Raw genomic sequence first — 25,482 nt, 5'->3', positions numbered from 1 at the left:
GGTTTCTACACAGTGTGGGTGTGTAGTGAGTGCACACAAAAATACTGCCACTTCATTAAGCCGGGATTTTCGGTTCTCTGGAAGAAAGCAGAGGCTGCCGATGCAGCCGAGTGACAAAGCGCGGCTTCTGCCGGCTCGGGAGGGGAAAGGAGGTGGCTCCCGAAGCCACGGCTTCTCTGCGCTGGTGTGAGGTCCGGCTGGGCCGCAGCACGTTTTAAAGATGGGCTGGTGCTCTGGCTTGCTGCCTCTCACGGAGTGGTCGTGCTCCCCTGGAACACAGAGGCTGGTGAGTGCAGGCTCCTGTCCCCGCCCTCCCCACCCACGGAGACCATCCCCCCCGAGGGGCTCTTCCTAGAGGGACCTGCAGGATCTGGCTGACTACGGGATCCAGTTCTAGAATGTACTCTACACAAGGGACGAACCCAGCTCCAAGGCTGAAGATTCTAAGAAAAGTAATGACAGACAGCAAGACCTAAAGTTAAAGTAAAAAAAAAAAAAATGTTATTGCTGGGTCTACACTCTAAGTCATACCAGGGTGAGAACAAAAGTCAAACCTGAGTGCTTAAAAAGTGCTCAGACTTTTAACACTGTCAAAACAAATTAAAACCAAGATAACAAAAATACGAAAGCAATTTTTTAAAAAAGAAAAAACCCACCATAGTCCCACATTACCCTGATACAACAAACGTTTTTTGCAAACTCCACTTTTAAACCAAGACCTTTGGCAGGGACACACTATTCTATTCTGGAACCTTTCGAAAGCAAAAATCAGGTAGTGTTCCTGTTACTGGGTTCTAAATAATCCAGGCAACGAAACAAGGCAGGGGTGAGGGGGAGTTTGCTGCCTCTCTTCCCCCTTTTGCGGGCCAGGCCGTGCTTCTAACAGGGCAGCCCTCAGACACCCTACCCTGTATCCCTTCAGCAGAGGGGTTTGTGAAAACCTTATCCCCACACCACCCCTCGCCCCGCTCCAACGGGGACTGAAGCAAAACCTTAGGTGTGCAGGGCAGCGACTCCTGGGAATTTGTATTTTTAAGAGGCATCTTCTCCCAACACCCCCCAGTGGGTCTATTGCACATTTAGGTTTGAGAAGCACTGTTCCAGGGTGAAGAATTAACCCCTGGACCACATTCTTCCTGGACTTCTTGGAAGAAGGACTAAAAAGCTCATGTAGGCCAGCAAAGCAGATTCTGCTTAAAATCAGTGTAAAGGAAGCTGAAGACTTTTAAACAAATGACTGTTTAGCTTGCAAGAACAGTAATGAGTAACTTTATTTTATTCTTATGTTGGGGGAAGAAGTCTTTTCTGAGTTGTAAGAGACCCCACTATTTGTTTTTTGCAGTTTATTTGTGAATATGCTGTATAAATGACCACACACTGAAATTTTAAGGGCTAGTATGGAAGACTTGGGGGAAGAAGCCAGCAAACTGGGATGATAACTTCCTCAGCAAAACAGGGAGGGAGACGCAAGAGGGAAGACATATGGGAACATATGTATATGTATAACTGATTCACTTTGTTATAAAGCAGAAACTAACACACCATTGTAAAGCAATTATACTCCAATAGAGATGTTAAAAACAAAACAAAACAAAAAAAACCCAGAGAGACAGACAGCAGGCTGATTATCTGCTCCTTCACTGAGCTGCTTTCTAATTCTGTCAGCTCTTTGTTTTGCTAAGACTGGCGCTCCCATACTCCTTACACAGCTATGGCTGGGGTGTGGGATCAAAACAGTGACACTGAATGGGAAGAGATGGTGGTACTCTTAATTATATAATTCACTATTTTCCTTAGGAATATTAGCAAAAACCCACTTTGTTCCAATACGAAAATTAAACACTGTAATAAACCAACTGGGTAACTTCCAAAGCCCACACTTAAATTGCTCAGGGAATTCACCTATGCTTCCCCAAAGCATTTTTTATCCTATGGGCACCAAATGGATGTATTTTCTCAAATCTGCGATGCATCTCTCCCTCATCACCACCCCGTGCTTTTTAACATCTCTGAAACTGCTGATATGATATAGTTTAATTGGAAGTATTTGCTTTAATGATACATAAAATAATAGCGTATCTAATAATCAAAGAAATCACAGATGTGATGAAATATGGTAGATGCTACCAGGATACCTTGGGAGAGCCCGTAATTAAACATCTCGGGGAGTGAACACGAGATTGACTGATCCTTAACGAGGTGAACACTTAATTCAACATGAACCCATATGCTGGTCCTACATATGTCATAACCCCACTCGGAAACTATGACAGCAGACTTGCTCCGCCATAGCCAGCCAGCTGGGCAGCATGTGAACTTGGTTCCCAAGTGGGCCCATTGTCCCTGTCAGAAACATCTGAATGAATCTCTCCTACTAAGTCACTGTGATGAAGGGCCTCTGGCAGTTGGGGCACAATTAGGTGCGCTCATTGATAGCACAGGACCCGAAAGACTGCCCCTGGAATTTATCACCTGGTCACTCTTTGCTGAGGAACACAGCTGGCCAGGGTCCTGTGGCCCATCTGAGACACTCTTACTGTCCATTGTATTTGGTAGGTTCCTCCTACTCGGAAGTTCTCCAGCAGAAGGATCTGTCAAACCATCAAAATCTCTCCCATCTGACACACCCATAAACTCTGTGAAAGAATGGTCCTCGAGGATGTTTGTGGTGTGTTCTATGGTCACCTCCCTGGGGCAGAATTCCCTGGCCGGCTGGCCATTTTTGCTGGAGCAGGCATCTTGTTCTGAACATGAGCTGGTCCTACAGCAGGTTTTGGAGTTTTTCTCAGGGATGCTTTGGGATGATGGGCTCCCTTTGGCTAAGGCACTGTTTTCCTTGAGTGGCACCATAGTTATCTTATCCTTTACCAAGCCTCTTTCTAGTTCTGTCAACTCTTTGTTTGAGGATGGTCTGAAGTCATGCACAAGTGATGCTCCGGGATGCTCACTGGAGTCTGCATCCTTTGTCTGAAGGGCCAGCTGATCTGAGCTGTCACTAGAAGGGACCACCATGTCAGACAGGGTGGCATTGGAGGCACTGTGGGAAAAGTAGCCACTGGTGATGCTGCTGGTGGTGGGGCTGCAGGACACTTCTTTCTCCAGGACCTTTGAGTTCGTCAAATCGACTTTAGAAGAAAACCACTCTCTGTTCTCCAAGCTGGCATTGTAAACGCTGAAGTCGGCAAACTCCACAGGTACGTAAGGCTGTGAACTTATCAGCTTCCGGTTAAGAGCTTCTAGATCGTTTTCCTCCTCTTCAGAGTCCTACAGAAATGAAGCAAAAGTCAGCCACGAGCTTCTTACAGCAACTGCATTGTTGAGACAGGCTGTAAACACTTTACTGTTAAAGGCATTCACCTTCACATGTTTCTAGTGTTTTTTGTTTTTGTTTTCTGAGTTTGGTTAAACCTTGTCAACTGTCCTGGACAAAGGTACATTATCCTCAGAGATCTGTGAGCATGAACCCATTACCATCCAAGATGAAAAGATTTATTTCTTCTGTGCTCACTCACTAATAATTAGAAACCTTTCCTCCCCTGGTTTAAAGGAAAGGATGGAAGGAAGTGCAGTAGACTTTTAATTAGTTCCTCATGATTAGTTTTCAGTTGGAGATGTTCTCTTTTCTAATTAAATGAGTAGAGGGACAGCCAGAGGCAGAGAAGAGCTGCTGTTTCACATGTTCTTACAATCCTCACCTTGGGGAGCAAAGTGCAGATAAACATGATGATTTGCAAAACGTTTCTGAGCTATTTTATGGGGAGGGAGGGCCGTAAATAAAGATTCCCCAATGGCAAAAGGGAAAAGAACGCGATTTCAACATCCATTCTCAGTATTACACTAAATATTGTAAGTCTGTAAAATACTGAATTAATCTGACAATTACTATTTTCTAGCATTTTTGAGAAGCATGGAAGAGGATTTGACTAGAAAGTGAGGAAGACAGTGAGAGTTAAATGAAAATCTCTTTTGTCAAATAGCTTTAGGATTCTGTTTATAAAGATTGGTAAATATACGAGAGTGGCTGTTATCATCTTCCAAGCTCTCTCCCTGAGTGCATGATTCTTTTAAATTTGGCGGAAAACAATATAAAACACATGGGCATTTTATTTTCAAATAAAAATAAATGATACTACTATCTAGTCATTTCTAATTAACCTCATATACATCTGATGACATTGCAACTATTCCTTTTCTCTTTTAAAACCTGACTTTCATTCAACAATATTCATCAAGCATCCTCTACATGCCAGTCATTGTCCTAAGAACTGGGAATACCAATGCTGAGCAAAGACAGGCATGGTCCCTACCCTTGGGGAGTTACGACTGTGGTCCTTGCTCGAAGGATAACCCTGGACACTGCTGGGTGGATGAAATTTCCATCAGTATAACAACAGAGTAACTGTAAAGACCTGGAACCAAAACATTAACGTTACTCATTTCGAGAGAGAGAGAGAGAGAGAGAGAGAGAGAGAGAGAGAGAGAGAGAGAGAGAGAAAGAGAGAGAAGAGGTGAGAAAGAAAGAAGGATTGGGGAGGGTGAGGAAAAGCACGCTTCACGGATAGAGCAGATGGGAGTTTACGAATGAACATAAATTTCATCTGCTGAATTTTACAGCAATATTTTCTTTTCTATCTCATAAGATGCTAAATACCTAAAAAATAGCTTAATACTCTTTTTAGATTTTAAAATAGCTTGAATATAAATTAGTTAAAAGCAACAGTAGTCTTAATTCCTTGTCTATTAATTAAAGGTGACTATCAAATATCAGTGATAAAATTCCAGAAATCAGCAAAACAAAATTTTTGGCAACACTAACCTCTCTGTCTTATCTTTAGCTGTATTCTAATTAAATAGCACTGTTAAAAAGGGGGTGGGGTAGAGAGATCTCTCCCTAATGTTGAGAAGAAACGTTTAGTAAGGGAGCAAAAATTGGACAGAACTGTCGGAATCAGTAACCTGCGCTATATTTTCTAGATTCTCTATCTGACTTGTTTAGACTCAAAATTGGATTTCAGGTGTTTGTTTCTCTTATATTTCCTTCTAATTTAAGCTGGCAAAGAAACATAATCCCCAAGCCCAAGAGTCTCTGATGCAATTAATTACTAAAAAGTTAGCTGTTGCAAGGAAAACCAAATTTGAAGATGAGAATTTATAATTTGGGGCCTCCTTTTATGCCTGAAGTTACTTCTTCCTAACACTGAGGACAGGTCTGTCATCCTAAAATACAACTTTGCTGAGTGAAATGTTCAAGCATGAGTTTAATGTGTAGAAATAGGTATACACTAAAGGATTAGAATGACCTTAGTAAAACTGAAGAGTCTACAAAAACAAATAGGGATCAGTACCTAGTTATGCACTTGGGGTGGGGTTAAGGTTAGGGCAGTGACCGAAAGAGAAAGGCTAAAGGAGTGGGGACAACTAGTTCCAGAAGAAAGAAAACTGAGTAGAGATGAATCATGTTCCAACATGTAAACGGAGATGGAAAGTTTATGAAGTTATGCCTTCCAAGGAGAAAAGAGGACTTACTTGGCTTAAATTGCATTTTAAGGGAATTTGGTTAGATTTTTTTGGGGGGGATGGGGGGAGACAGTATCGCTTGGTTCTGTACCTTTTATTTATTATTATTTAAAAAAATTTTTTTTTCTAAAAATAAATTTATTTATTTATTTATTTTTGGCTGTGTTGGGTCTTCATTGCTGCACATGGCGAGCGGGGGCTACTCTTTGTTGCGGTGCGTGGTCTTCTCACTGCAGTGGCTTCTCTTGTTGCAGAGCACGGGCTCTAGGGCTTCAGTAGTTGTGGCTCGCAGGCTCTAGAGCACAGGCTCAGTAGTTGTGGCGCACGGGCTTAGTTGCTCCACAGCATGTGGGATCTTCCTGGACCAGGACTTGAACCCGTGTCCCCTGCACTGGCAGGTGGATTCTCAACCACTGCGCCACCAGGGAAGCCCCATTTTATTTATTTTTTAATTGAAGTGTAGTTGATTTACAACGTTCTGTTAGTTTCTGTTGTACAGCAAAGTGATTCAGTTATACAGTATATACTCTTTTTCAGATTCTTTTCCACTATAGGTTATCCCAAGGTATTGAATATAGTTCCCTGTGCTATACAGTAGGACCTTGCTGTTTATCTATTTTATATATTAGATAAACATTTTATACCAGAAACATTATTTATCATTTTACTTTAAAGGAGACTAAACTAAGAACCTTCCTACTGTGTCTTAAGGACAAAAAGAATGAAAACTCTTCCTAAAAGTGGGACATGGAGTCAAGTTCTCAAGCTTCTCTACAGCTACAATATTCATGATTTGATTTTTGAGATTTAGTTTATGCAGCTGATATTTACCTATAGACAAAACACCTTGATTTTAAGAAGGAATCAAAACCCACATTAAAACAGTGACCTTCTGGACTTCCCTGGTGGCGCAGTGGTTAAGAGTCCTCCTGCCAATGCAGGGGACACGGGTTCAAGCCCTGGTCTGGGAAGATCCCACATGCTGCAGAGCAACTAAGCCCGTGAGCCACAACTGCTGAGCCTGTGCTCTAGAGCCCGCGAGCCACAACTACTGAGCCCGCGAGCCACAACTACTGAGCCCGCAAGCCACAACTACTGAAGCCCACGCGCCTAGAGCCCGTGCTCTGCAACAAGAAAAGCCACCGCAATGAGAAGCCCACACTCCGCAACGAAGAGTAGCCCCCGCTCACCACAACTAGAGAAAGCCCGTGCACAGCAATGCAGACCCAACGCAGCCAAAAATAAAATAAATAAATTTTTTAAAAATTAAAAATACCCAAAAAAACAGTGACCTTCTGAGTGACTTTCACCTGATTAAAGTCATTTTCACTCCCACTCTAATCAGTTGTCCCTCAGAGAGACGGTCTGTTTTCAAAAAGACTCCATCAGCCAAGGGTCTCCAGTACTTCTGTCCATGGTACTAAGGGGAGGGCAGCCCCTTTTTAGAAACAGCAGCAGCAGGTAATGAAACTGCACTATCTTTGGGAGCCTCTGGAGTCAGCCCAATTCTGCCAAGGGATGGGGTTTTTGTTCTGATGCTCTCGTTAAGTGTGAGACCTTGGGCAAATCACTCAACAAGTCTCGTGTTTCCTCTTCTGTAAAACGAGAGACAAAAACCATATGCTGTCTATGCAAGACCCAAGAGAGGGAGAACTGACTTTCTTTCTGCTCTTCTGTCTGCATCATGACTTAAAAAGAGAGACTCCAAAGGCATACTGTTGCTTTTATCTTATTCACAGAAGACACAAAGTGTATTTATCTATCTTCCCAAATTGATGAGACAACAAAGGAAAAAAAAAAAGACTCTTTTCAGACATCTGCCGCAGAGCTACATGAGAATAAATGTGTGTAGTTTTAAGCCCCCCCAAAAAAAAAGTTAAGCACAGCTATATTTACTGTATTTTATGTGAAACGATAGGTTTCTTTGGTAACTAGATGGGCTGCAAAATAAAAGGAACAATGTGCCAATATCACTTCTCAAAAATGATTGCAAACTCCTTTGATCAGACTGAACCATTGATTCGCCCTCTAAGTTTCCAAGAGTGGAAAAGGAAAGAAAGTGAATAGGGAACACAGGAATAAAGCAGTTTATACCCATTTGTAAGAAGAGAAATAAAATGAAATCTTCCAAAAGAGAGACCAGAACCTCAGATCAAGCAAGTAATATTCTTATAATCTACCAAAACATCCTGGAAAAGCTGCTATCTGCAATAAATCAGACAGTTCAATAGTTTCAGAGATGAAGAGTGTGCAGTGCACTAGATTTCTACGGAGAGTAGAGGCAGGTCTCTCAAGTAAGATCGCAGCAGGAAAAATGGTTCCATCAAACCCTGCTTAGTGGGTTTCATGTTGTGTCTGATCACACAGAATCTAACTGCTGCTCAAAACTTCCTGGGTTTTTCCAAGAGAATCTGGTTCCATTCTACCCTCTGCTAGCTAAAAGTCGTGAGATGGGTTTTATTTTAAAATAATAAAAGGAAAGTAAAGAAAATAACTATAATGCAAATTGTGAACAGTGAGACTAGCTGCTGGGCAGCCCCAGAAGGGCCATCCAGCAGTCCCTTGACGGTGTGCTCTAGCAAAAGGTACTGTTAAAATAGGTTAAAATTTAGTGCCCGTGCAACATGGTGATGGGTACCACGTCAATAAACAGACAGAACCAACCAGCCAGAGAATGGAAGGGGTAATAGATTAGCCACCTGGCCTTTTTAGCCCATGCCAAAGCCTTTATTAATTAAGCAGGGGGAGGTCACGTATGTGACTGAAGAGCTCACTAAGATTGGGGGTGGTGAGGGGCAGCTGTTGGCATGTAGGCTCTTCTCCAGCAGGGACTGGGGGGCGAGGGGGACTTTGGGAGAGAAGGACAGGGAGGACACAGAGACAGTGTGGGGGAGATGATGACTTTCCTTCTTTCCTCCATGGACAGGAAGACCGAGAAGGTCATTTCTTAAGATCCCCTAGTGCTCCAAGCATGCAGGAGCCTGGCCAGCTACATGTCCGGGTCAAGTTCTAGTCAGCTTCACACAGTGTGCATTTGCAGCATATTCCAGAACCTAGAGGTTAAAAGACCTCATGCTGATGACCCTTTGGAATGAGTCTGACATGGTGCAGCTGGGAAAGGAAAGGGCCCACACTCTGCCCACAGAGCAGACTGCATGCGGGTGTGAACACCAAGCAGCCCACTTCAGCTCCAAGCTGCACCCAAAGCGTAGGAAACCACAGGAGAGGGAAAGCGTAGGAAAGCACAGGAGAGGGAAAGCGTAGGAAAGCACAGGAGAGGGAAAGCGTAGGAAAGCACAGGAGAGGGAAAGCATAGGAAACCACAGGAGAGGGAAAGCGTAGGAAAGCACAGGAGAGGGAAAGCGTAGGAAACCACAGGAGACGGAAAGCGTAGGAAACCACAGGAGAGGGAAAGCGTAGGAAAGCACAGGAGAGGGAAAGCGTAGGAAAGCACAGGAGAGGGAAAGCGTAGGAAACCACAGGAGAGGGAAAGCGTAGGAAACCACAGGAGAGGGAAAGCTGAGACACAGAATCAGAGAGTTCTTTCCAGGCATGAGAATACACACTTGCATTTTTGAACTGAGGTATCGCTTATGATCCCAAGTGCCTGGTACATAGTGTTTTAAAAACTCTCCAATTTGAAATGTGAAAACCCAGTGCTAGGGAATGAGGTTTTTCAGGTAGAGTTTCAACCTACCAGTGGTAAAATACAGGTAAGCCCTCCTGAAAGCAGGACTGACACCGAGGGAGCTGGAATCTAGTTTGCCAGCAAATTAAAAGAGGCTACCTGAGAGGTACAGATGATGAAGATGGGCAGTGATGGATGGTGGAGAGGCTACAAACTACAGGGTAATCTTGACAATAGCATCAGGCAACACAAAAAAGCTCTCAAACACCCACAGCTAAATGAAAGAATACTTACTCCAAGTAAGTGCAATTCCTCTATGTAGATTAACTTCAGAATCTGGGCAATACGCACAGGCTCATTAGAAAGATTCATTATTAGGTAAAGTGATCTCTGTGTTACGCTTTTTAAAGATAAGAATCATTAAAAGTGGCTTTTTCCTTTACACTAAGCAAAATAATAGTAAGTAAATAAATAGAAGGAACACTTAGAAAAATCACAGGTCACGGCCACAACCATGCAAAATTTCATTACCGATGATCACGTGTTTTAAAAAAAAAAGCCAAGACTCAATACAGATCTTAATTTCTTAAGTATTTGGATGACTGTCTGTGAAAGGGCCTTAAACCCACCACCAGGCAATATGACAGAAATGGTTCCAGGACTTACAATCTTCTTCCCACGTTTGCTATTGTGTTCTACAGGCATGCTGCTGCCATTGCTTCCCGAGGGCACAATGCAGCCAGGGTTATGTGCCTGAGGTGGAGACATGCTCTGCAAAGGTTAAGACACACAGATGCATCACACACAGAAGACAACGACGGCCGACATACACGTTAAGTACGTGCACGTTAGAAAAGCAATGCAAACACTTGTATTACATGTGAGTAGTGCAGCCAACAACTGTGCAGGCTTGAGTCAAACTACTGATGAAATCTGACAAGACTACACAAATTCTATGGCAAATAGCATAACCAAATTTATCAAATCAAAAAAAATGCCTTTCATATTTTCAAAACACCTAGGAGACATCTCTTTCTCACTTGAAATAAATACTCTGAAAAAAGCCATAAACACAAAGAAAACAACAGCAGTAACAACAAACAAAACACTCTACCATGACCCTGTGTGCTTGAGAAAGAGATGTTTACTCCAGAACAGGAACCATGGAGTGATAGCCCACACATGTCAACACGTGGCATCTGACTTTGTTAATGCACAGTGTTCCTTCTCCACAGGCATAACACGTCCATTCTATTGTACATGGTACAGACAAGTCAAGCATTTACCTCCTGGCTTAGAAGAGGCCTTGCTTCAAGCGCCATCCTTTTCTTATGCTCTTCTTTTACAGGCATTAAGGGCTTGAAAAACTTTGGTGGCTGAGGTGAGAATGCTTTAAAAGGGCTGACTGTTAAGGCATGAGGATTCTCTGACGTACAACCTGGGGAAGACAAAAGGCATGGGTTGACGGGCACAGGGCACCAACACACAAGAAGCGAGGCAGTGACCAAGCCAGAGGAATATCTGGCGTAACAAAGAGATTAGTATGTGAGTACAGTTGACCCTTGAACATCTCAGGTTTGAACTGCGTGGGTCCACTTATATGCTGTTCATGCTATGCTTTCTGAATGAAATGCTCTCTCTGCTTTTCCTTTTTTTCAATAAATCTACAGTCGGCACTCCATAGTCTCGGGGTGTTTTGGTATACACGGGGGCTCCTGGAACCAGTCCCCCGTGGATCCTCAGAGATGACTGTACTTGGCTGAGCATAAAACGGAGGTAGGCAAAAATGCAGATGTATCTACAAAGTTACAAAGAGTCATCAAAGGGCTGGACAGCAGCAAAGAAATCAGAAACCAAATTTTCTACCTTCTTTTCAAGATCCAGCTTAAGCATTACTTAACAGACCAATTTCAACTCATGCTGATTTTCTTTTTTTAAAAACTTTTTATTTATTAGTTTGTTTATTTATTTATGGCTGCGTTGGGTCTTTGTTGCTGCGTGTGGGCTTTCTCTAGTTGCGGCGAGCGGGGGCTTCTCTTGTTGCAGAGCACGGGCTCTAGGCACATGGGCTTCAGTAGTTGTGGCATGCAGGCTCATCAGTTGTGGCTCACGGGCTCTAGAGCACAGGCTCAGTAGTTGTGGCGCATGGGCTTAGCTGCTCTGCGGCATGTGGGATCTTCCCGGACCAGGGCTCGAACCCGTGTCCTCTGCACTGGCAGGCGGATTCCCAACCACTGCGCCACCAGGGAAGCCCCCATGCTGATTCTCTATCTCTCTGAATTCTCAGAGCCCTTATAAACTATACATGCATTTTGGCATTTTATCATTTCCTAACTTATTATTTTCTATGTACATGTCCACAGTTGGATTTTAAGATCTCGGCATCTGTCACTGCATACAGCAAGGACAGGCTCAATACATACCCAGTGAGTGAGCACTGTGTAAGTCTTCTTGCAAGTCACTTTTCCCTCAAGCCACCCTGCTCCATATGACTAAGAAGGACGATTCTTCTTTCTTGCTTTTACTCATTTCTTACCTTTTTGGGCTTCTCTTTCTCCTTCTATATTTTCTCCTCAATTCACTGGTACAATGGCACACAGTAGGTAAAATATAAGGGATAAGTAAGGTAACAGAGCCGATTTACATATCCTAAGAATGCTGTTCCCTTCAGGGCATTGGGAGATTATATATTATATTTAGGTAATAATGTTGTCATCAAATTCATTTCTGGTATCAGTTTTGAAATTTCCTTAGGGACCAGAGACATGTTCTCCTAAAATATACTTTGATTCCAGCACAAAAACATGACGGAGGTGGATATTCTTTTGGTAAAGAATGAAATCTAACCATAACGTAATAAGATATGTGTGTCTCAAAACTGACTTCAAAATCAGGAAATGATACATGAAATGTGATTTGAAAATTACAAGTGTTGCACAAAAAGCCTATTATTAATTGGATGATATAATGTATACAAAGCGAAACAAAAAAGTGAACAGGATATGTTCTATTCAAGAAGACAGTTTTGGATCATCTAGCAAACTAGAATTTCAGTTTCCTACCATATTATATGTCATCTATAAAAAAATTTCCCCCCATGCCTTTCCTAAGAAATTATAAAGAAATAACACGGAAAAAATCTCACTACTACCTTCTTTACTCCTTCGAGGTGAATCCCTGGGCAAAGTTCCATAACACGATACATCCTGGTAACTGGGGCTGTAGTCAGACATGTCTAACTGGTTCTCTGGCCAACCCTACAAGGTAGAAACATGGGTTAACCGTAATTAAGTCCCTCTAAAATGAGAAATGGGGACTTCCCTGGTGGTCCAGTGGTTAAGACTCTGCACTCCCAATGCAGGGGATACAGGTTTGATGCCTGGTCAGGGAACTAAGATCCCATGTGCCAGGCAGTGCACGAGAGAGAGAGAGAGAGAGAGAGAGAGAGAGAGAGAGAGAGAGAGAGAGAGAGAGAATGAAGCCTGATTTGAGGGTTGTTTTCTATTTTTTAATGGCAGTATGTGCTCTTCATTCATTTTTATTATTAAATAGATCTAACATGTAGAAAAGTACTGAACAATATGACAAGTGCTATCATACCCAAGGTATACCTGGAGTGAATAAATAATTTAAAGACCAAACAACAACACTTTTGAGAGTAAAACAGTTCCACCGATATTTTTCCTGGGTAGTAGGCATAAGCTTGAACTTCCCCAGGCAAACCTGGTGGTACGATTACTCTACATATACTTGAGATTTAAAAGTTTCAAGCTGGCATAAGATATTGGTATAGTAAAGGGAGAAACCTCCTCCTTTATATCATATAAACTTAGTTAATCCTACTCCAACTTCTCAGGAGATGTCTATCTCCAAGGACAAGATTTTAAACTTCTTGAAGACATAATCTGTGTTTATACTTTTTGAATCATCTACTGTCCCTAGAATAGTAATTTACATATAATATATGTTAAAGAAATATTTGAATATGAGAACACTGTAAAATGTCCTTAATTTCAAGGTCCTAATTTTCTGCATTTGAAATAATTTTGATTTTGCTGTGGTGGATGTAATACCTTCTTAGGTCATTTAGAGTTAGACCCATAAACACACAGATATTTATTCAATTATGTGTCGTATGATCCTGATATGAAAGGTGTCATGCTAAGTAACAATGTAACACTCAGAGTGCACAGCAATTTCACATCCAGTATTTGAACTTGGAAATGGACATGTAGAGACAATGATCTGCATCAGGTTAAGGTGGGAAGTCCAGAGATCTTAAAAACACCAATATATCCTAACTTTCCAGACTCAGATTCTACTAATAACCTGGCCATGCCCACGGGTACACACCTTATCATCATCGTCAAAGCCAGAAAGGTCTGGTCGACTAGAAGAGACCTGTAAGGGATGAATGGTTTTATCAATGTGGTTTATATATTTAACGTAACTAACTAAATAAAATATCACACATACAGTTGAAGGCTGTTATGACCTTCTCCTTCCCTCTTTCTTTCTTCTAATATTTATTATTTCCTTATGTATTTGAATTTATTATAATTCTGCTCTAATATTTATCATTACCCTCTTTAAAAATATTCTGATTTTCTTTTTCTAACTTAAAATATTTTTATCCATAAATATTTCTTTATGAATCTCTAAAAGATAAGAAATTCCTACGCCCTTTTTAAAACCATAATACCATTATCACATCTTAAAAAAATTAAGTGATTCCTAAATAGCATCAGATGTCCCATTAGTGGTCAAATGTCTATAAACATTATCACAATTAATTTTGAATCAGGATCAAGATAGTTAATATACTGCAACTGGATGATATATCTTGTAAGTCATTTTTAATTTACGAGCTTTCCCTTTTCTCTAGATCATTTTTTTCCTGTAACGTTTCCCACAGTCTGGATTTTGTTAAATGAATCCCTGTGGTATCACTTAACATTTTCCTCTGTCCCCTGTAAATATTAGTAGTTAGATCTACAGTCTTGACCACACTTAGGTTCAATTTTTTTGGAGGGGTAGAATACTTCATAGGTGGTGTTTCCTTACTTTTAAAAATATATGTTTTCCTCATTATTTTTAATATAATTAATATTTTAATAACATTTATAATATAAGATCTATAAATTTCCTAACAATAGCTCTAGCTCTTTCATTTTCTCTACCATCTAGTATTCTGCAGTATAAATGGAATAACAGGAAACTTAGGGCCAAGGATTTCCCTCTAAGTACCACTTTAACTGCATCCCTCAACTGTTGATATATGTACCATTTTTTATTATCATTCAGTTCTAAATACATCCTAATTTCCATTATGATCTCTTCTTTGACGCCTAAATTAATTAGAAGACTTTTTTCAATTTACAACTATATGAGTCTCCTATTATCAATTTTAAGAACTGAACTGTGGTCAGAAGTAATCTGCATGAAAGTGATTGTAGGGATTTGCTTTTCGGACTACTGTTAAGACAGCTTTCATAAGCGTTTACTGTGTGTTTAATCATTATCTGACAATTCTTGAGAACGGGAAGGCAAGTAACAGTTTTCCTTGAGAGGATCTGACTTTCTCTCTGCTGCTCCTGGGAAGAGGCTACTTTGCAGTGGTCCGCGTACTGCTCTGTCCTTTCTTCCCATGACAACGCTCCCCTCCAGTGGACGTAGCTTCTGTCAGTTGGATTTCCTCTATGGAATGGTTGAGGAAGGTAATCAAAATAAAGACCAGGCGCTATGGAAGGGTCTCTACGGAGGAGTCTGGTGCCCTATCACCCTGATGGGCAGCACAGTAAGATCCACTGGGGCAGCTAGAAGGGGGTATGTAGACAGGCTCAAGAGCAGCACTCAGCAGCTCTGCCAGCAGGTTTCTACCTGACTCGACCATCCCTAAACCAACTACATTCTATTTACATTTCAAAAAACGTCTTTCAAGGACATAACTTTATGGAGAGAAATTTGCAAGATTCCACTAAGAGCCCAGGCACGTGACACGTAAGGGCTCTCTGGAAGCTTCGCTAGAAAAGAGGAGTGGGCCTGGCACCTTGGGATGCCCACACTGGTGCCGAATGTTCTATCCCCACCTGTAAACCCCGACCGGAGGTCCCCTGACCTGCTGCACCCCAAACCCTGAGATGCGTCACGCGGGCGGCAGCCCCTCGCGGGTGAGCTCACATTATGAACATTTGGTGTGCTGAGGCTTCGCCGCAGGTGCCGAGCTTTGGTGGAAAGCGCTTCTTTGACCGTGACTGCCTGCAAATTTGAAAAGGACATTTATTTTTCTTCCTCTGATGACAAAAGTAATATATGTTTATTGTGGAGGATTTAGAAAGTATAGAAATAAAGATCGTTTCAATCCTGCACTCCCTCTCCCCCCATATTTACAAAACTGTAATTGTATTGTATCTTTTTTTTTTTTTTGCTTAATTTATCAAAAGCATTCCTCATAACTAAAACCAGGAAAACTGCAGAACTAAAGACATTTATGGTGTGGACTTTTATATAGGTGGGCAGAGAAAACATGGATGAAATACCACTAACTATATATCTCACTTGGGAAATTACAATCAACTTTTATGCTGCTTGTGTTTCACTCGTGCAGCAGTTTAGGTGGGACTAAAGGAAGATTCTTCTGACAAACGCCAATCTTAGTCCTCTTGTTGTTCAAAGCACACTTTCCATTAACTTCAGCTACTGCCTCGACTGAATGACATCTCCTGTGCAGTTCCACTACCTAGTGGATTATTTTCACCTGAATATCCTGCTTTTGCCACAGAAGTTAATCTGGGTCCAAAAATTAGGGAGAGAATATGTGGTTAAGCACGTGGGCTTTGGAGTCAAGCTTTCTGGGTTTACATCCAACTTTGTACCCTTCTTAGCTGGGTCACCTTGGGCAGGTTGGCTAACTTCTGTCAGCCTCAGTTTTCTCATTTACAAATGGGAATTATGACAGTATTTACCTTGTAGGGTTATCTTGAAGATTAAATGAAATAATGTATCAATATTACTTAGGCGGTATTCAATAAAAGGTAGTCATTTGAATTTGTGTTACTATTTTGTCAAAGTAACTATTTTGTCTAATGAGAGGGCTACTCTCTACCAGTTTTTCTTCTCTGATAGATTGAGAGAGAAAGTGTTTGGGAGATACATTCATCTTTGTCCATTTGGGGTGAAGGCTGGTGATCTCACCCTCTGGTCCAGATGCTGCAGTTACTTGCCTGCCGGAGCCGTTCCAGGCTCAGGATGTTCTCCACCTGCAGCACGCCTCGCGTATACTTCTCGATGTACGTCTCCCCGTCTGCTGTGCCTTCGTTCTCACTCCTCGCTGCCAGGAGAGCCAGAGTCTCCCGGTCCTCAATCTCCTCTGTTGCCTAACGAGACAAGAAGGCAATTAGAATACTTTTACCTGAACAACATTTTTCTCAAAACGGTGGTGAGAAAATGATTTAAACGTTTTGAGATTTAACGCATTCTCCAATACTCACATTTTGATATTTTTTAAAAGTAATACATACTTTACCTTTGGTATGTTGGATACTATTTCATAGGTTACACCACAGGAATAAAATATATTCTTCAGTGATATTCTCCTCTTTAAACTCTGGGTGAAACTCTGGTAGAAAAGGAAAGCTGAATTAAGCGATGTGGAAAACAGAAGTTATTTAGTATTTTACAAATTGTAACAGCATCATCAATTACTACGTTTTTGATATACACACAACACTTAGTAAAACAGAAAAAAACTGAATGGAAAAATCCTTGTCTCCAATCCTGAAGGACAATAACGTCCAGTTGTTATTTAGGGATCAGACTGCAGGATTTGCAGCCGATCCAGGGTTTTTCTGTGGTTGCTCCTTTTTCCCACTTGCCGTCTTTCTACTTGATCTTGTCAGGGTTTAATGAATCTATCCTGGCACAGTCAGAAGTCAACTCAGAGGATAAGTTTTGCTGACAGCACCTCTGAGATGAGATCGGGGGAAGCACTAGGATAGAGATTTATTTGGAGCCTACCTTTGTCCTGGTTTTGTCACTAACCCTCTTGGACCAGGCGCTTAACCTTTTTCAAACAATAAAATGTCATAACTCCACTGCCTCCTAAGATTATGGGCCACAAATCGGTCAAGGTGGAAAAGTCCTTTGGTGGATGACATTTACCCCTGCTATCCTCATACCCTGTTATCGTGGATAAATGAGAATCAGATTATAACCTGGTAGCGATTTGCACAGCCACTGTATTAACACCCCAAAACACTACTTTGTGATAGAGAGAAGGAAAAAAATCTGTGCTCATGTATGAAACGGCACAATCGGGCCCCGCTACTACCTGTTTGTTGTAAATATTGGCTGCAATCCGTTTCCGTAACACCAGCTCCATAGCAGCCGGGTGGCTGAGCTGGACTGTGGTCTTCACTATCAGGTAAATCCGTTCATTTTGTGGGGTGACCCTATTCAAGTGAACGGAGTCATGCACCGAGGAGTCCCAGGAGGCTGTGGCTGAAACCTAGGGATGGGGGAAGGACGGGGACATGGAAACAAGACAACTCAGGTGGAGCAGTTTTATGTCATGCACTAGAAAGAAAATAAATGCCACTCTACATTGAATCACAGAGGTTTTTCCTCGCCTTTTTAAAAAAGATATTTATTTATTATTTATTTTGGCTGCGAGGAGGGGTCTTAGTTGCAGCATGCAGGATCTTTAGTTGCAGCACGCGGGATCTTTAGCTGTGGCACATGGGCTTCTTAGTTGCGGCATGCATGCGGGATCTAGTTCCCCAACCCGGTATCGAACCCAGGCCCTCTGCATTGGAAGCACGGAGTCTTACCCACTGGACCACCAGGTAAGTCCCTCCTTGCCTTTTTGACAACACACACATTCTATTTTTTAAAGTTCCCAGTCCTCTTTCCCAAAGTCCAGACCACAGCAGTTTAATGGGCAGAGAGGCCCATAGGCATGTGCATTAATCTGAAGCCCTTTAAGAGATTCTTAAAGGTCAGTTACCTCCTCATCACTGTGCTTTATGATGGGCAGGTAGAAAAACTGGCTGCCATGCTCCTTGGGGAGGATGGAGTTCACGCCCGATGCATGGGGGCCCACAAGCTGCTCATTGGCACTGAGGTCATCCGCTGACCAAGTCCAGGGCACAGAAGCAAAAGTGGGGGAAACAGATTTTTTAAGCAAGCATCCAAAATTTTTAAATATGCTTTTTACAGATGAAGTTTACATGTAATGCAATTTTATTGAGTTTTTCATTCCTGCAGTTGAAACAGCAACTCCACTAACTACAACAGCTTCTATCCTTTACAGAAACAACTCCAGGAGCCAAAAAGGTGCCTTTGTGACTCTCCTATAAATGGACTGAATATATTCTATATGTAGTCCTGGGAGCAAATATTTTCACTACATAAACACACCTTAGAATTTTGCTGCTTTCTGTCAATTCCTCCTTTAACGTAGTGTTAAGTTTGTGGTCCTACTTACATAACTTACACTAAATTAGAGATGTGAGTGGTTATCGCTTCTCGGCCTTTTGGCTCAGATCAAGTGTAGAGATTTGGATGGTTAAATTATCAATTTAGAAACAAAGTTCTGAGCACTTGGGAGAAATGTGAAGCCCATCTTTTTCCAATGTCCTACCCAGTGTAGGATTCACCCTTCACAAATCTCTGTATATAGTCATCCAGTCTTTGCTTGTATAATGGAGAACCTCCAATAATGGGGAACTCACCACTTCATGAGGCAACGGTCTATTTCTAGGCTTTTAAAAAAACTGTTCATATGAAGAGCCAAAGCCAACCTCCTGTGTCTTCCATTCATCCATTACTGGTCTTCCCTCCAGAAGACAGGTTTTCAGGCTGTGCTTTGAGGATCCCAGGGGCCCTGCAGAAAGGCCTGCCAGAGCCTGCCCATCCCCAAACTCAGCAACTCTGCTTCCGTATTCCACACATGGGGTTCCATTCACAAGTTCATACTGAAAATGGATTTTACTGCTAAAACACATTGAAAACCCTTGTTCTGTATTCGCCCAGGTTCAATCTAATTTCTACAGTAAAGGACAACCCTTCATGCAGGGTTACAGATGATCGTGTTCTAGAAACAAAACAAATGGGGGTGGGGTGGGGAGCAAAGGGCACCAGTCAGAAATGCAGATTCCTGGGCACCTGCAATGCATAAAGATTCAGATCTCTAAGGGTGATTACCTTCTCAAGTAATTTCCATGTCCATTACTGTTTCAGAGCAATAACTGCTCTCATGCCTTTGTATGCAATTCTCAATCTCTCAAGTGCTGTCTTTTTAAGAATAAATTTCCACATCTGTCTTCTAGTGATTCGACATGTCATGGCTTTATATATTTGGTTGGAGTAAAAATGTCACCTAAATATGGCATGTGCGTGATTAGGCAAGTGATTTAATGATCAAAATACTGCAGGTCTGATTAGATTACAAACCTAATGCACTGTGATAAGCCTTGGAATGTCAGGTTCAAACTTACCGTTCAAATCAAGGAAGAGAACAGGTATGTGGGTTTCCATTCCAGGTGGTGGGATCCTAAATTTAATAACAATATTTAATCATAACAAAATATGTGTTTTACATCTTGTTAAATAACCAAACACGACAGAGGCATGAAAGCAGAAGAGAACCACTGTGGAGTCAGATACAGGTTCTACAAATGAGATATTTTCACAGATCTTGTCAGCCTTCTTAACACAAATCATGGGAATTATGTGACTTATATAAAGAATTATAGTCATATGAATTACATGTAATTAATTGAAACACAGATTATTTGAAGCCTTTCTGAGAATAATTCTAGTGATGGGAAGAAGGGTTAGAGGAGGAACAGGGGACAGGATCGATTTGCCTCCAGAGCCCAGGATCCCATGCTGTTTCTTCTGGGCATTAGGACTGACTGATCAATCCATTGACTGACTGATCATTGTGGATGTAGTGCTTAAGTGCTGACTCTCTGTTGAGTCAAAATAAACAGGCAGGAGGGCAAATAAGAAGACATATTTTCTGCCCTTTTCAAGTATGCTCTGGAAACACCCTTCTTTCGACCCAAGATATGAGAATGTCTGGAGATGAGGTAATCATGTCCAAGGTGCTCATGCCAAGGGCTGGAGGGCTGTCTGTCTGACTCCTGGCCAGTGATAAGTGCTCGCTGGCTTCCTGTGAGTGGAAGATGGTTGCAGTGGGCAAGAAGAAGACGGAGGGGAGTACTAGGGCTGGGTGGCCCTTCCCTGGACAGCTCACAGTACTTAACATTTTCTGTGACAGTCCTGGCAGGTCACTTGCATGACCCGCCACAGACCACGGCACCGTCGTCAGGCCTGCCCAGAAGGAAGGGCGGACTCACCAGTCGGCAGGCGCCCCGGGGATCCCGCTGCCCGGCGCAGGCACCAGCACGGCATTCCTCTCCTCCGTCAGCCCCACCCACTGCTCCACCAGACGGGCTTCCCGCTCTACGTCGTCCTCTGTCTTCTCTGTGGGACAAAACGAGGACATGAGCGCCAAGAGGGAGAAAGGACAGTTTCTAAATTTAAATCTATTTGCACTCAGTGGTACCCACAAGTGCCTTAAACATCCACGGTGTCCCAAATAGGGAATTGAGGCTTTGAAGTTTAAGACGGAGCACCCAGACAAGCTCAGAGAGGCTAGGACACTAGCCTAGCAGATCATAAACCCAGGAAGAGTGGAAAGAGCGTTGGAACAGGGATTAGAAGACTTGGGTTATTTTTCTAGTTCTGTAATTTTGGAAGGTCGTTCAACAGATGAGTCTTAGCTTCCTAATTTGTCAAATAGGGTTAATACAAGTCATGTCTACTTCAGGCACCTGTCAGAAGGATCAAGCACAATAATGGATGTGACACTGCTTTATAAAACCACACATCATTTTATAAGGATAGAGGATTAAAAACATCATATATTGCACTCTGCAAAACTAACTTGTTTTCCTTCATGCTCGTTATGAAAGGGATTTTATTTGATCTATTTTGCAATCCTCTTAGCCTAGTTCAACTCTGGAGTTACCTGGGCACAGGCAAAGTGAGTTTTCATTAGCAGGTTGAGTACACACATACACACACCGAGGCCAAGAGCAGAACGCGGAGGCAAGATGTTTTATTGGGGAAGGACTTTCGCCGACTTCTGCATGAAGTGGATTCACATTCAGAATATGTCCTTCGGTGGAGAACCAACCACACTGAGTGAATCGTTCACTCAGGATGAGAAACCGGGGTTTTACTTTTTGTTTTTAACTCATTTTTACTTATTTATTTTTGGCCGTGTTGGGTCTTCGTTGAGCTGCACGGCCTTCTCATTGCAGTGGCTTCTCTTATTGTGGAGCAAAGGCTCTAGGTGCGCGGGCTCAGTAGTTGTGGCGCACGGGCTTAGCTGCTCTGCGGCATGTGGGATCTTCCCGGACCAGGGCACGAACCTGTGTCCCCTGTATTGGCAGGCGGATTCTCAACCACTGCGCCACCAGGGAAGCCTGAAACCAGGGTTTTAAGAGCAGATTTCTGCTCTAGAATCCAAGTGGCCATTGCCAGCGTAAGCAAACTGAATCCTCGGAGCTGGGTGGTGGCGAGTGGACCTGCAGGCCGGCTTCAGGCCATCCAGAAGGAGCCAAGAGCATGGCTACCACCCAATGGTAGCCACAGCCCACCTGCCAAGTGTCATGGCTTCACAAGTGACCCTTTAGCTGCTGTCAGTCCCAGGTTCTGAGCCTGGAACACCTCATGGGGAGATGTCGATATTGATGGCATTTGAATTCATCAAAACAAAATCTGAATTTAACGTTTAATGTCAGTTAACTCAAGTAATGAAACATTACTTTCAAATTCAGAGCCTGCTTAAACACTGTACACTAATGATTCACTAATATCTATAATTGTCATGGGGGTCAAAAAGCTAAGACACAGCAGTCCAGCTAAGGGAGGAAAACAGCCTACCACTACTGTCTAGAAGTGAAAAAACTACTCCCAGCCAAGAGTTTAATCTCACATACCTTTTTTTTTTTTTTTTTTTTTGCGGTACGCAGGCCTCTCACCGTTGTGGCCTCTCCCGTTGCGGAGCACAGGCTCCGGACGCGCAGGCCCAGCGGCCATGGCTCACGCGCCCAGCTGCTCCGCGGCACGTGGGATCCTCCCGGACCGGGGCACGAACCCGCGTCCCCTGCATCGGCAGGCGGACTCCCAACCACTGCGCCACCAGGGGAGCCCTCACATACCTTTTTTATTGCTGACTTTTTTAATCTGTTCATCTAGGTATTCTCGCCGTTTAATGAGGGCATCAGACCACCTCTCTCTCACACAGTTTAAGTCTTCTTCCTGGCATCAGGGAGGGAAAACATTTTCCTGTAGAGTACACAGATAACTATTTCTTTTCTTAAAAAAAAAAAAAGATGTTTAAATTGATTAGGAAACTTTTCATTAGGAAAGGCCATTGAACATTGCCGTGTGATTAATATGCAAGAAAGCAAAGAGCCCTCAGGAACACTGCATGCTGACTGAGGATCCCATGACTCAGAAATCAGAGCCCCTGGATTTCCAAAAAGATAATTATACTTAAAAGCAAGAGAAGCTCAAACTACACCAGCTGTTGGATGAGTCTTATATGGTATGGGCGTGCATGTATGTAAGTTGTAGCTATTCGTTTGAAGGGTTTGTGATTCTAAGCAGAAGGACACCAGAAACACAGCCCGAATCACAAAGCAGCAAATGGAATGGAAAACGACAGGCATTTTCATCATTCAGAGCTCGATGGCTGGATAAGATGTATTTTCTGAAAGGCAAAGAATAGATCAGTGGAGAACTTTTCAAACTTGCTGCAAAGGTTTTACCTCCAACCGCTACCATGAGGCTAACCGAAAACTTCCCATGCAAGAAGCCAACATGCAGTCAGCCATGCTGAGAACTCCCAGAAGCAGCCGCTGGACTCAACTGTGAACCACGTGGCAGCAAGCGCACAGACAGCCACAGGACGTTAGTTAATGGCGTTGCTGAGATCCAAGGGGATACTGGTATCTCCCCTACCATTTGTTTTTACTTGCTTGTTTTCTTTCTTAGTAAAATTATGAGGTGGGAAAGCCACCTACCAACTCTATTCAGGATGCTCTTTGACTCGCCTAATTCCGGCCTAACCCTTAAGACGTTACATTAAGAGCAGACACCTGAGAACTTCTGAGGCTTTACCTACAATGGACCCACATTTTACTTATAGGAAGGCACACCAGGAAAATATGCTTTTAAAATTTATGTAGAGAATCAGTACAAAGACTGGGAACCAACCCAGAAAAGTTCATCTTGGGTTGCCACCTTGACCATTACTGTTATCCCGCATTCCATGGACAGTAGGCCCGTCAGCCCTGACCAGGTAAAACTTCACGTTTGCACATATTTTTTCTCCCCTAGATTTCCAAAAAGAGATTAAAGCTCAGAGCTAAATTCTCCAGGTTATGAATAAGATTGGCCTTAAAGAGAGAAGAAAACTGGCTAAACAAAACCATGGGCTTAAAATGTCGTCAGTTTTCCTAACCGGCAAAAGTCTTTAAAGATACAATGGCACGTTAGAACAGTACTACTCTCTTAGATGTAAGGAGCTAACTGCAGGTTCACATAGGAAAGACAGGTCTACTTAAAGGTTATGGATGATAACTACAATTCGTAAGATCACCAATTTAATACAGCGAGAGTGGTCTTATTAGAAAGGCTTTACGAGCCAGCAATTTGAGATGGCGTAGCAGAAGTGCAGCATCTGCTTATAAATTGTGAACTGACGGGGAAATCTATGGAAATAGTATTGTATCCCTGATTACACTGAAAGCAAATCAAAAGCGAGTGAAAACTGCCTATTCTTGCTCTCCGGTCCTCCCTTCCTCCTCCCTGCCCTCGGCTTTGCGAATGCTGGCCATTAGCAGCAGCTGTGCCCCATGCCACAGGATTGACAGCAGCAGGAATACCTGATAACTATCCATATCATCACCATCCTCATCATCTCTCTGGGAGGGAAAAAATAAACACAAAGGACATGCATTTTTTTTTTTTCTCAAACAGCACATAAGGAAAATAAGTCTTTAAGCTTAACACACACATTACAATGGATAGCACACACAACATCGGCATAATAAAACATTTAACCGAATCTCAAAAAGCGGATGTAATTCACTTGTCCATAATTACTTAAAGAATTTAAGATTTAATTTTTTTCTTTAATAGAGAAAGCAGTCATTTAAAAATGGGAACGCTCTCAGATTCTCTTAGCTGGGGGTTGGATACAACCCCGCTGGGTCAGGCCTTATGGCACCGTTATGCAAACAGTCGCTATTTGTTTCTGGGTGAGCTATTTGACTGAGATTTAGAATGGGCAGAACTAGAAAGGACTTGAGGGAGTCTCTTGGTCCACCTCCTGGTTTTAGCTGTGAGGCAGCTAAGGCCTGAAGGATGAAATGACTGAAACCAAGGTTCACACAGATAGTGGCAGGGTCAGGACTGGAGGCCAGGTCTGCGCCCTTGTCCCTGCACCACACCACTGTCACTGTGAAATCATCACAGGGGAAGACCCACCGGGAAGCTAAGACTCCACGTACAGTCAGCCCTCCTTATCTGCAGGTTCCACATCTGCAGATTCAACCAACCACAGAACTTTCCTGATCGGAGGGCCGAGTGTACTAGGCCATTTTATATAAGAGACTTGAACATTCTCAGATTTTAGTATCCAAGTGGGGGAGGGTTCTGGAACCAATCCCCCCAGATACCGAGGGAAGACTGTAGAAGGTTCTGTATACTGTACCACCGCAGTAAGAGCACAGCCCAGTATTTTGAATACATGGCTCTATCATTATCCACTGTTGGATATGTCAGTATCCATGCCAATCAGGTGAGAAAAATCAGAACTGTCCTAAACCCATGGCAACATTTTACAATAATTACATAAACTAAACATTTTGGCAAAGCATTTGCAAAACAAAATCATCGTGTGGGAATAAAAAAAAAGGGTTTTAGTTGAGACAATTTTCCTTAGAAACAAGAATAAAGAGGGAACTCCCTGGCGGTCCAGTGGTTGGGACTCTGTGCTCTCACTGCCGAGGGCCTGGGTTCAATCCTTAGTCGGGGAACTAAAATCCCACAAGCTGTGCAGCCAAAAAAAGAAAAAAAGAAAGAAACAAGAATAAAGAAATCCCCATTTGTAGAGAATATCCATCTCTATGGAGGCAGGTTCTACTCAAAATGAATACTGGGTCATGTAACAACCTTCTTTCATTTTTCTACGGTTATTGGAGGGTTAATATTAAAAAAGGAACTGGAGTGGCCTAGTCAGACAAAAGACAAAC

At 42.6% G+C, this 25,482-nt stretch overlaps 1 protein-coding gene across 1 annotated transcript in view; it reads right to left on the bottom strand.

Annotated features, from left to right (window-relative positions):
• Positions 1-308: 308 nt before the first annotated feature.
• Positions 309-25,482, bottom strand: part of KIF13A (kinesin family member 13A) — a 213,883-nt gene continuing 188,709 nt past the window's right edge. Inside the window, 15 exon segments of the mRNA XM_060307207.1 lie at positions 309-2,465; positions 2,467-3,264; positions 9,812-9,916; positions 10,432-10,583; positions 12,297-12,402; positions 13,499-13,546; positions 15,326-15,399; positions 16,365-16,521; positions 16,671-16,763; positions 17,475-17,651; positions 18,150-18,274; positions 19,642-19,697; positions 20,509-20,635; positions 22,381-22,480; positions 24,112-24,150. Of these exon segments, the coding sequence (XP_060163190.1) occupies positions 2,427-2,465; positions 2,467-3,264; positions 9,812-9,916; positions 10,432-10,583; positions 12,297-12,402; positions 13,499-13,546; positions 15,326-15,399; positions 16,365-16,521; positions 16,671-16,763; positions 17,475-17,651; positions 18,150-18,274; positions 19,642-19,697; positions 20,509-20,635; positions 22,381-22,480; positions 24,112-24,150 (2,196 nt within the window). The 3' untranslated portion in view covers positions 309-2,426.

The sequence above is a fragment of the Globicephala melas genome, chromosome 11 (genome assembly GCF_963455315.2).
Source record: "Globicephala melas chromosome 11, mGloMel1.2, whole genome shotgun sequence".
NCBI classification, from domain to species: domain Eukaryota; kingdom Metazoa; phylum Chordata; class Mammalia; order Artiodactyla; family Delphinidae; genus Globicephala; species Globicephala melas.
Note: the sequence above shows the minus strand (reverse complement) of the source record. Positions and strands in the feature narration are given on the sequence as shown.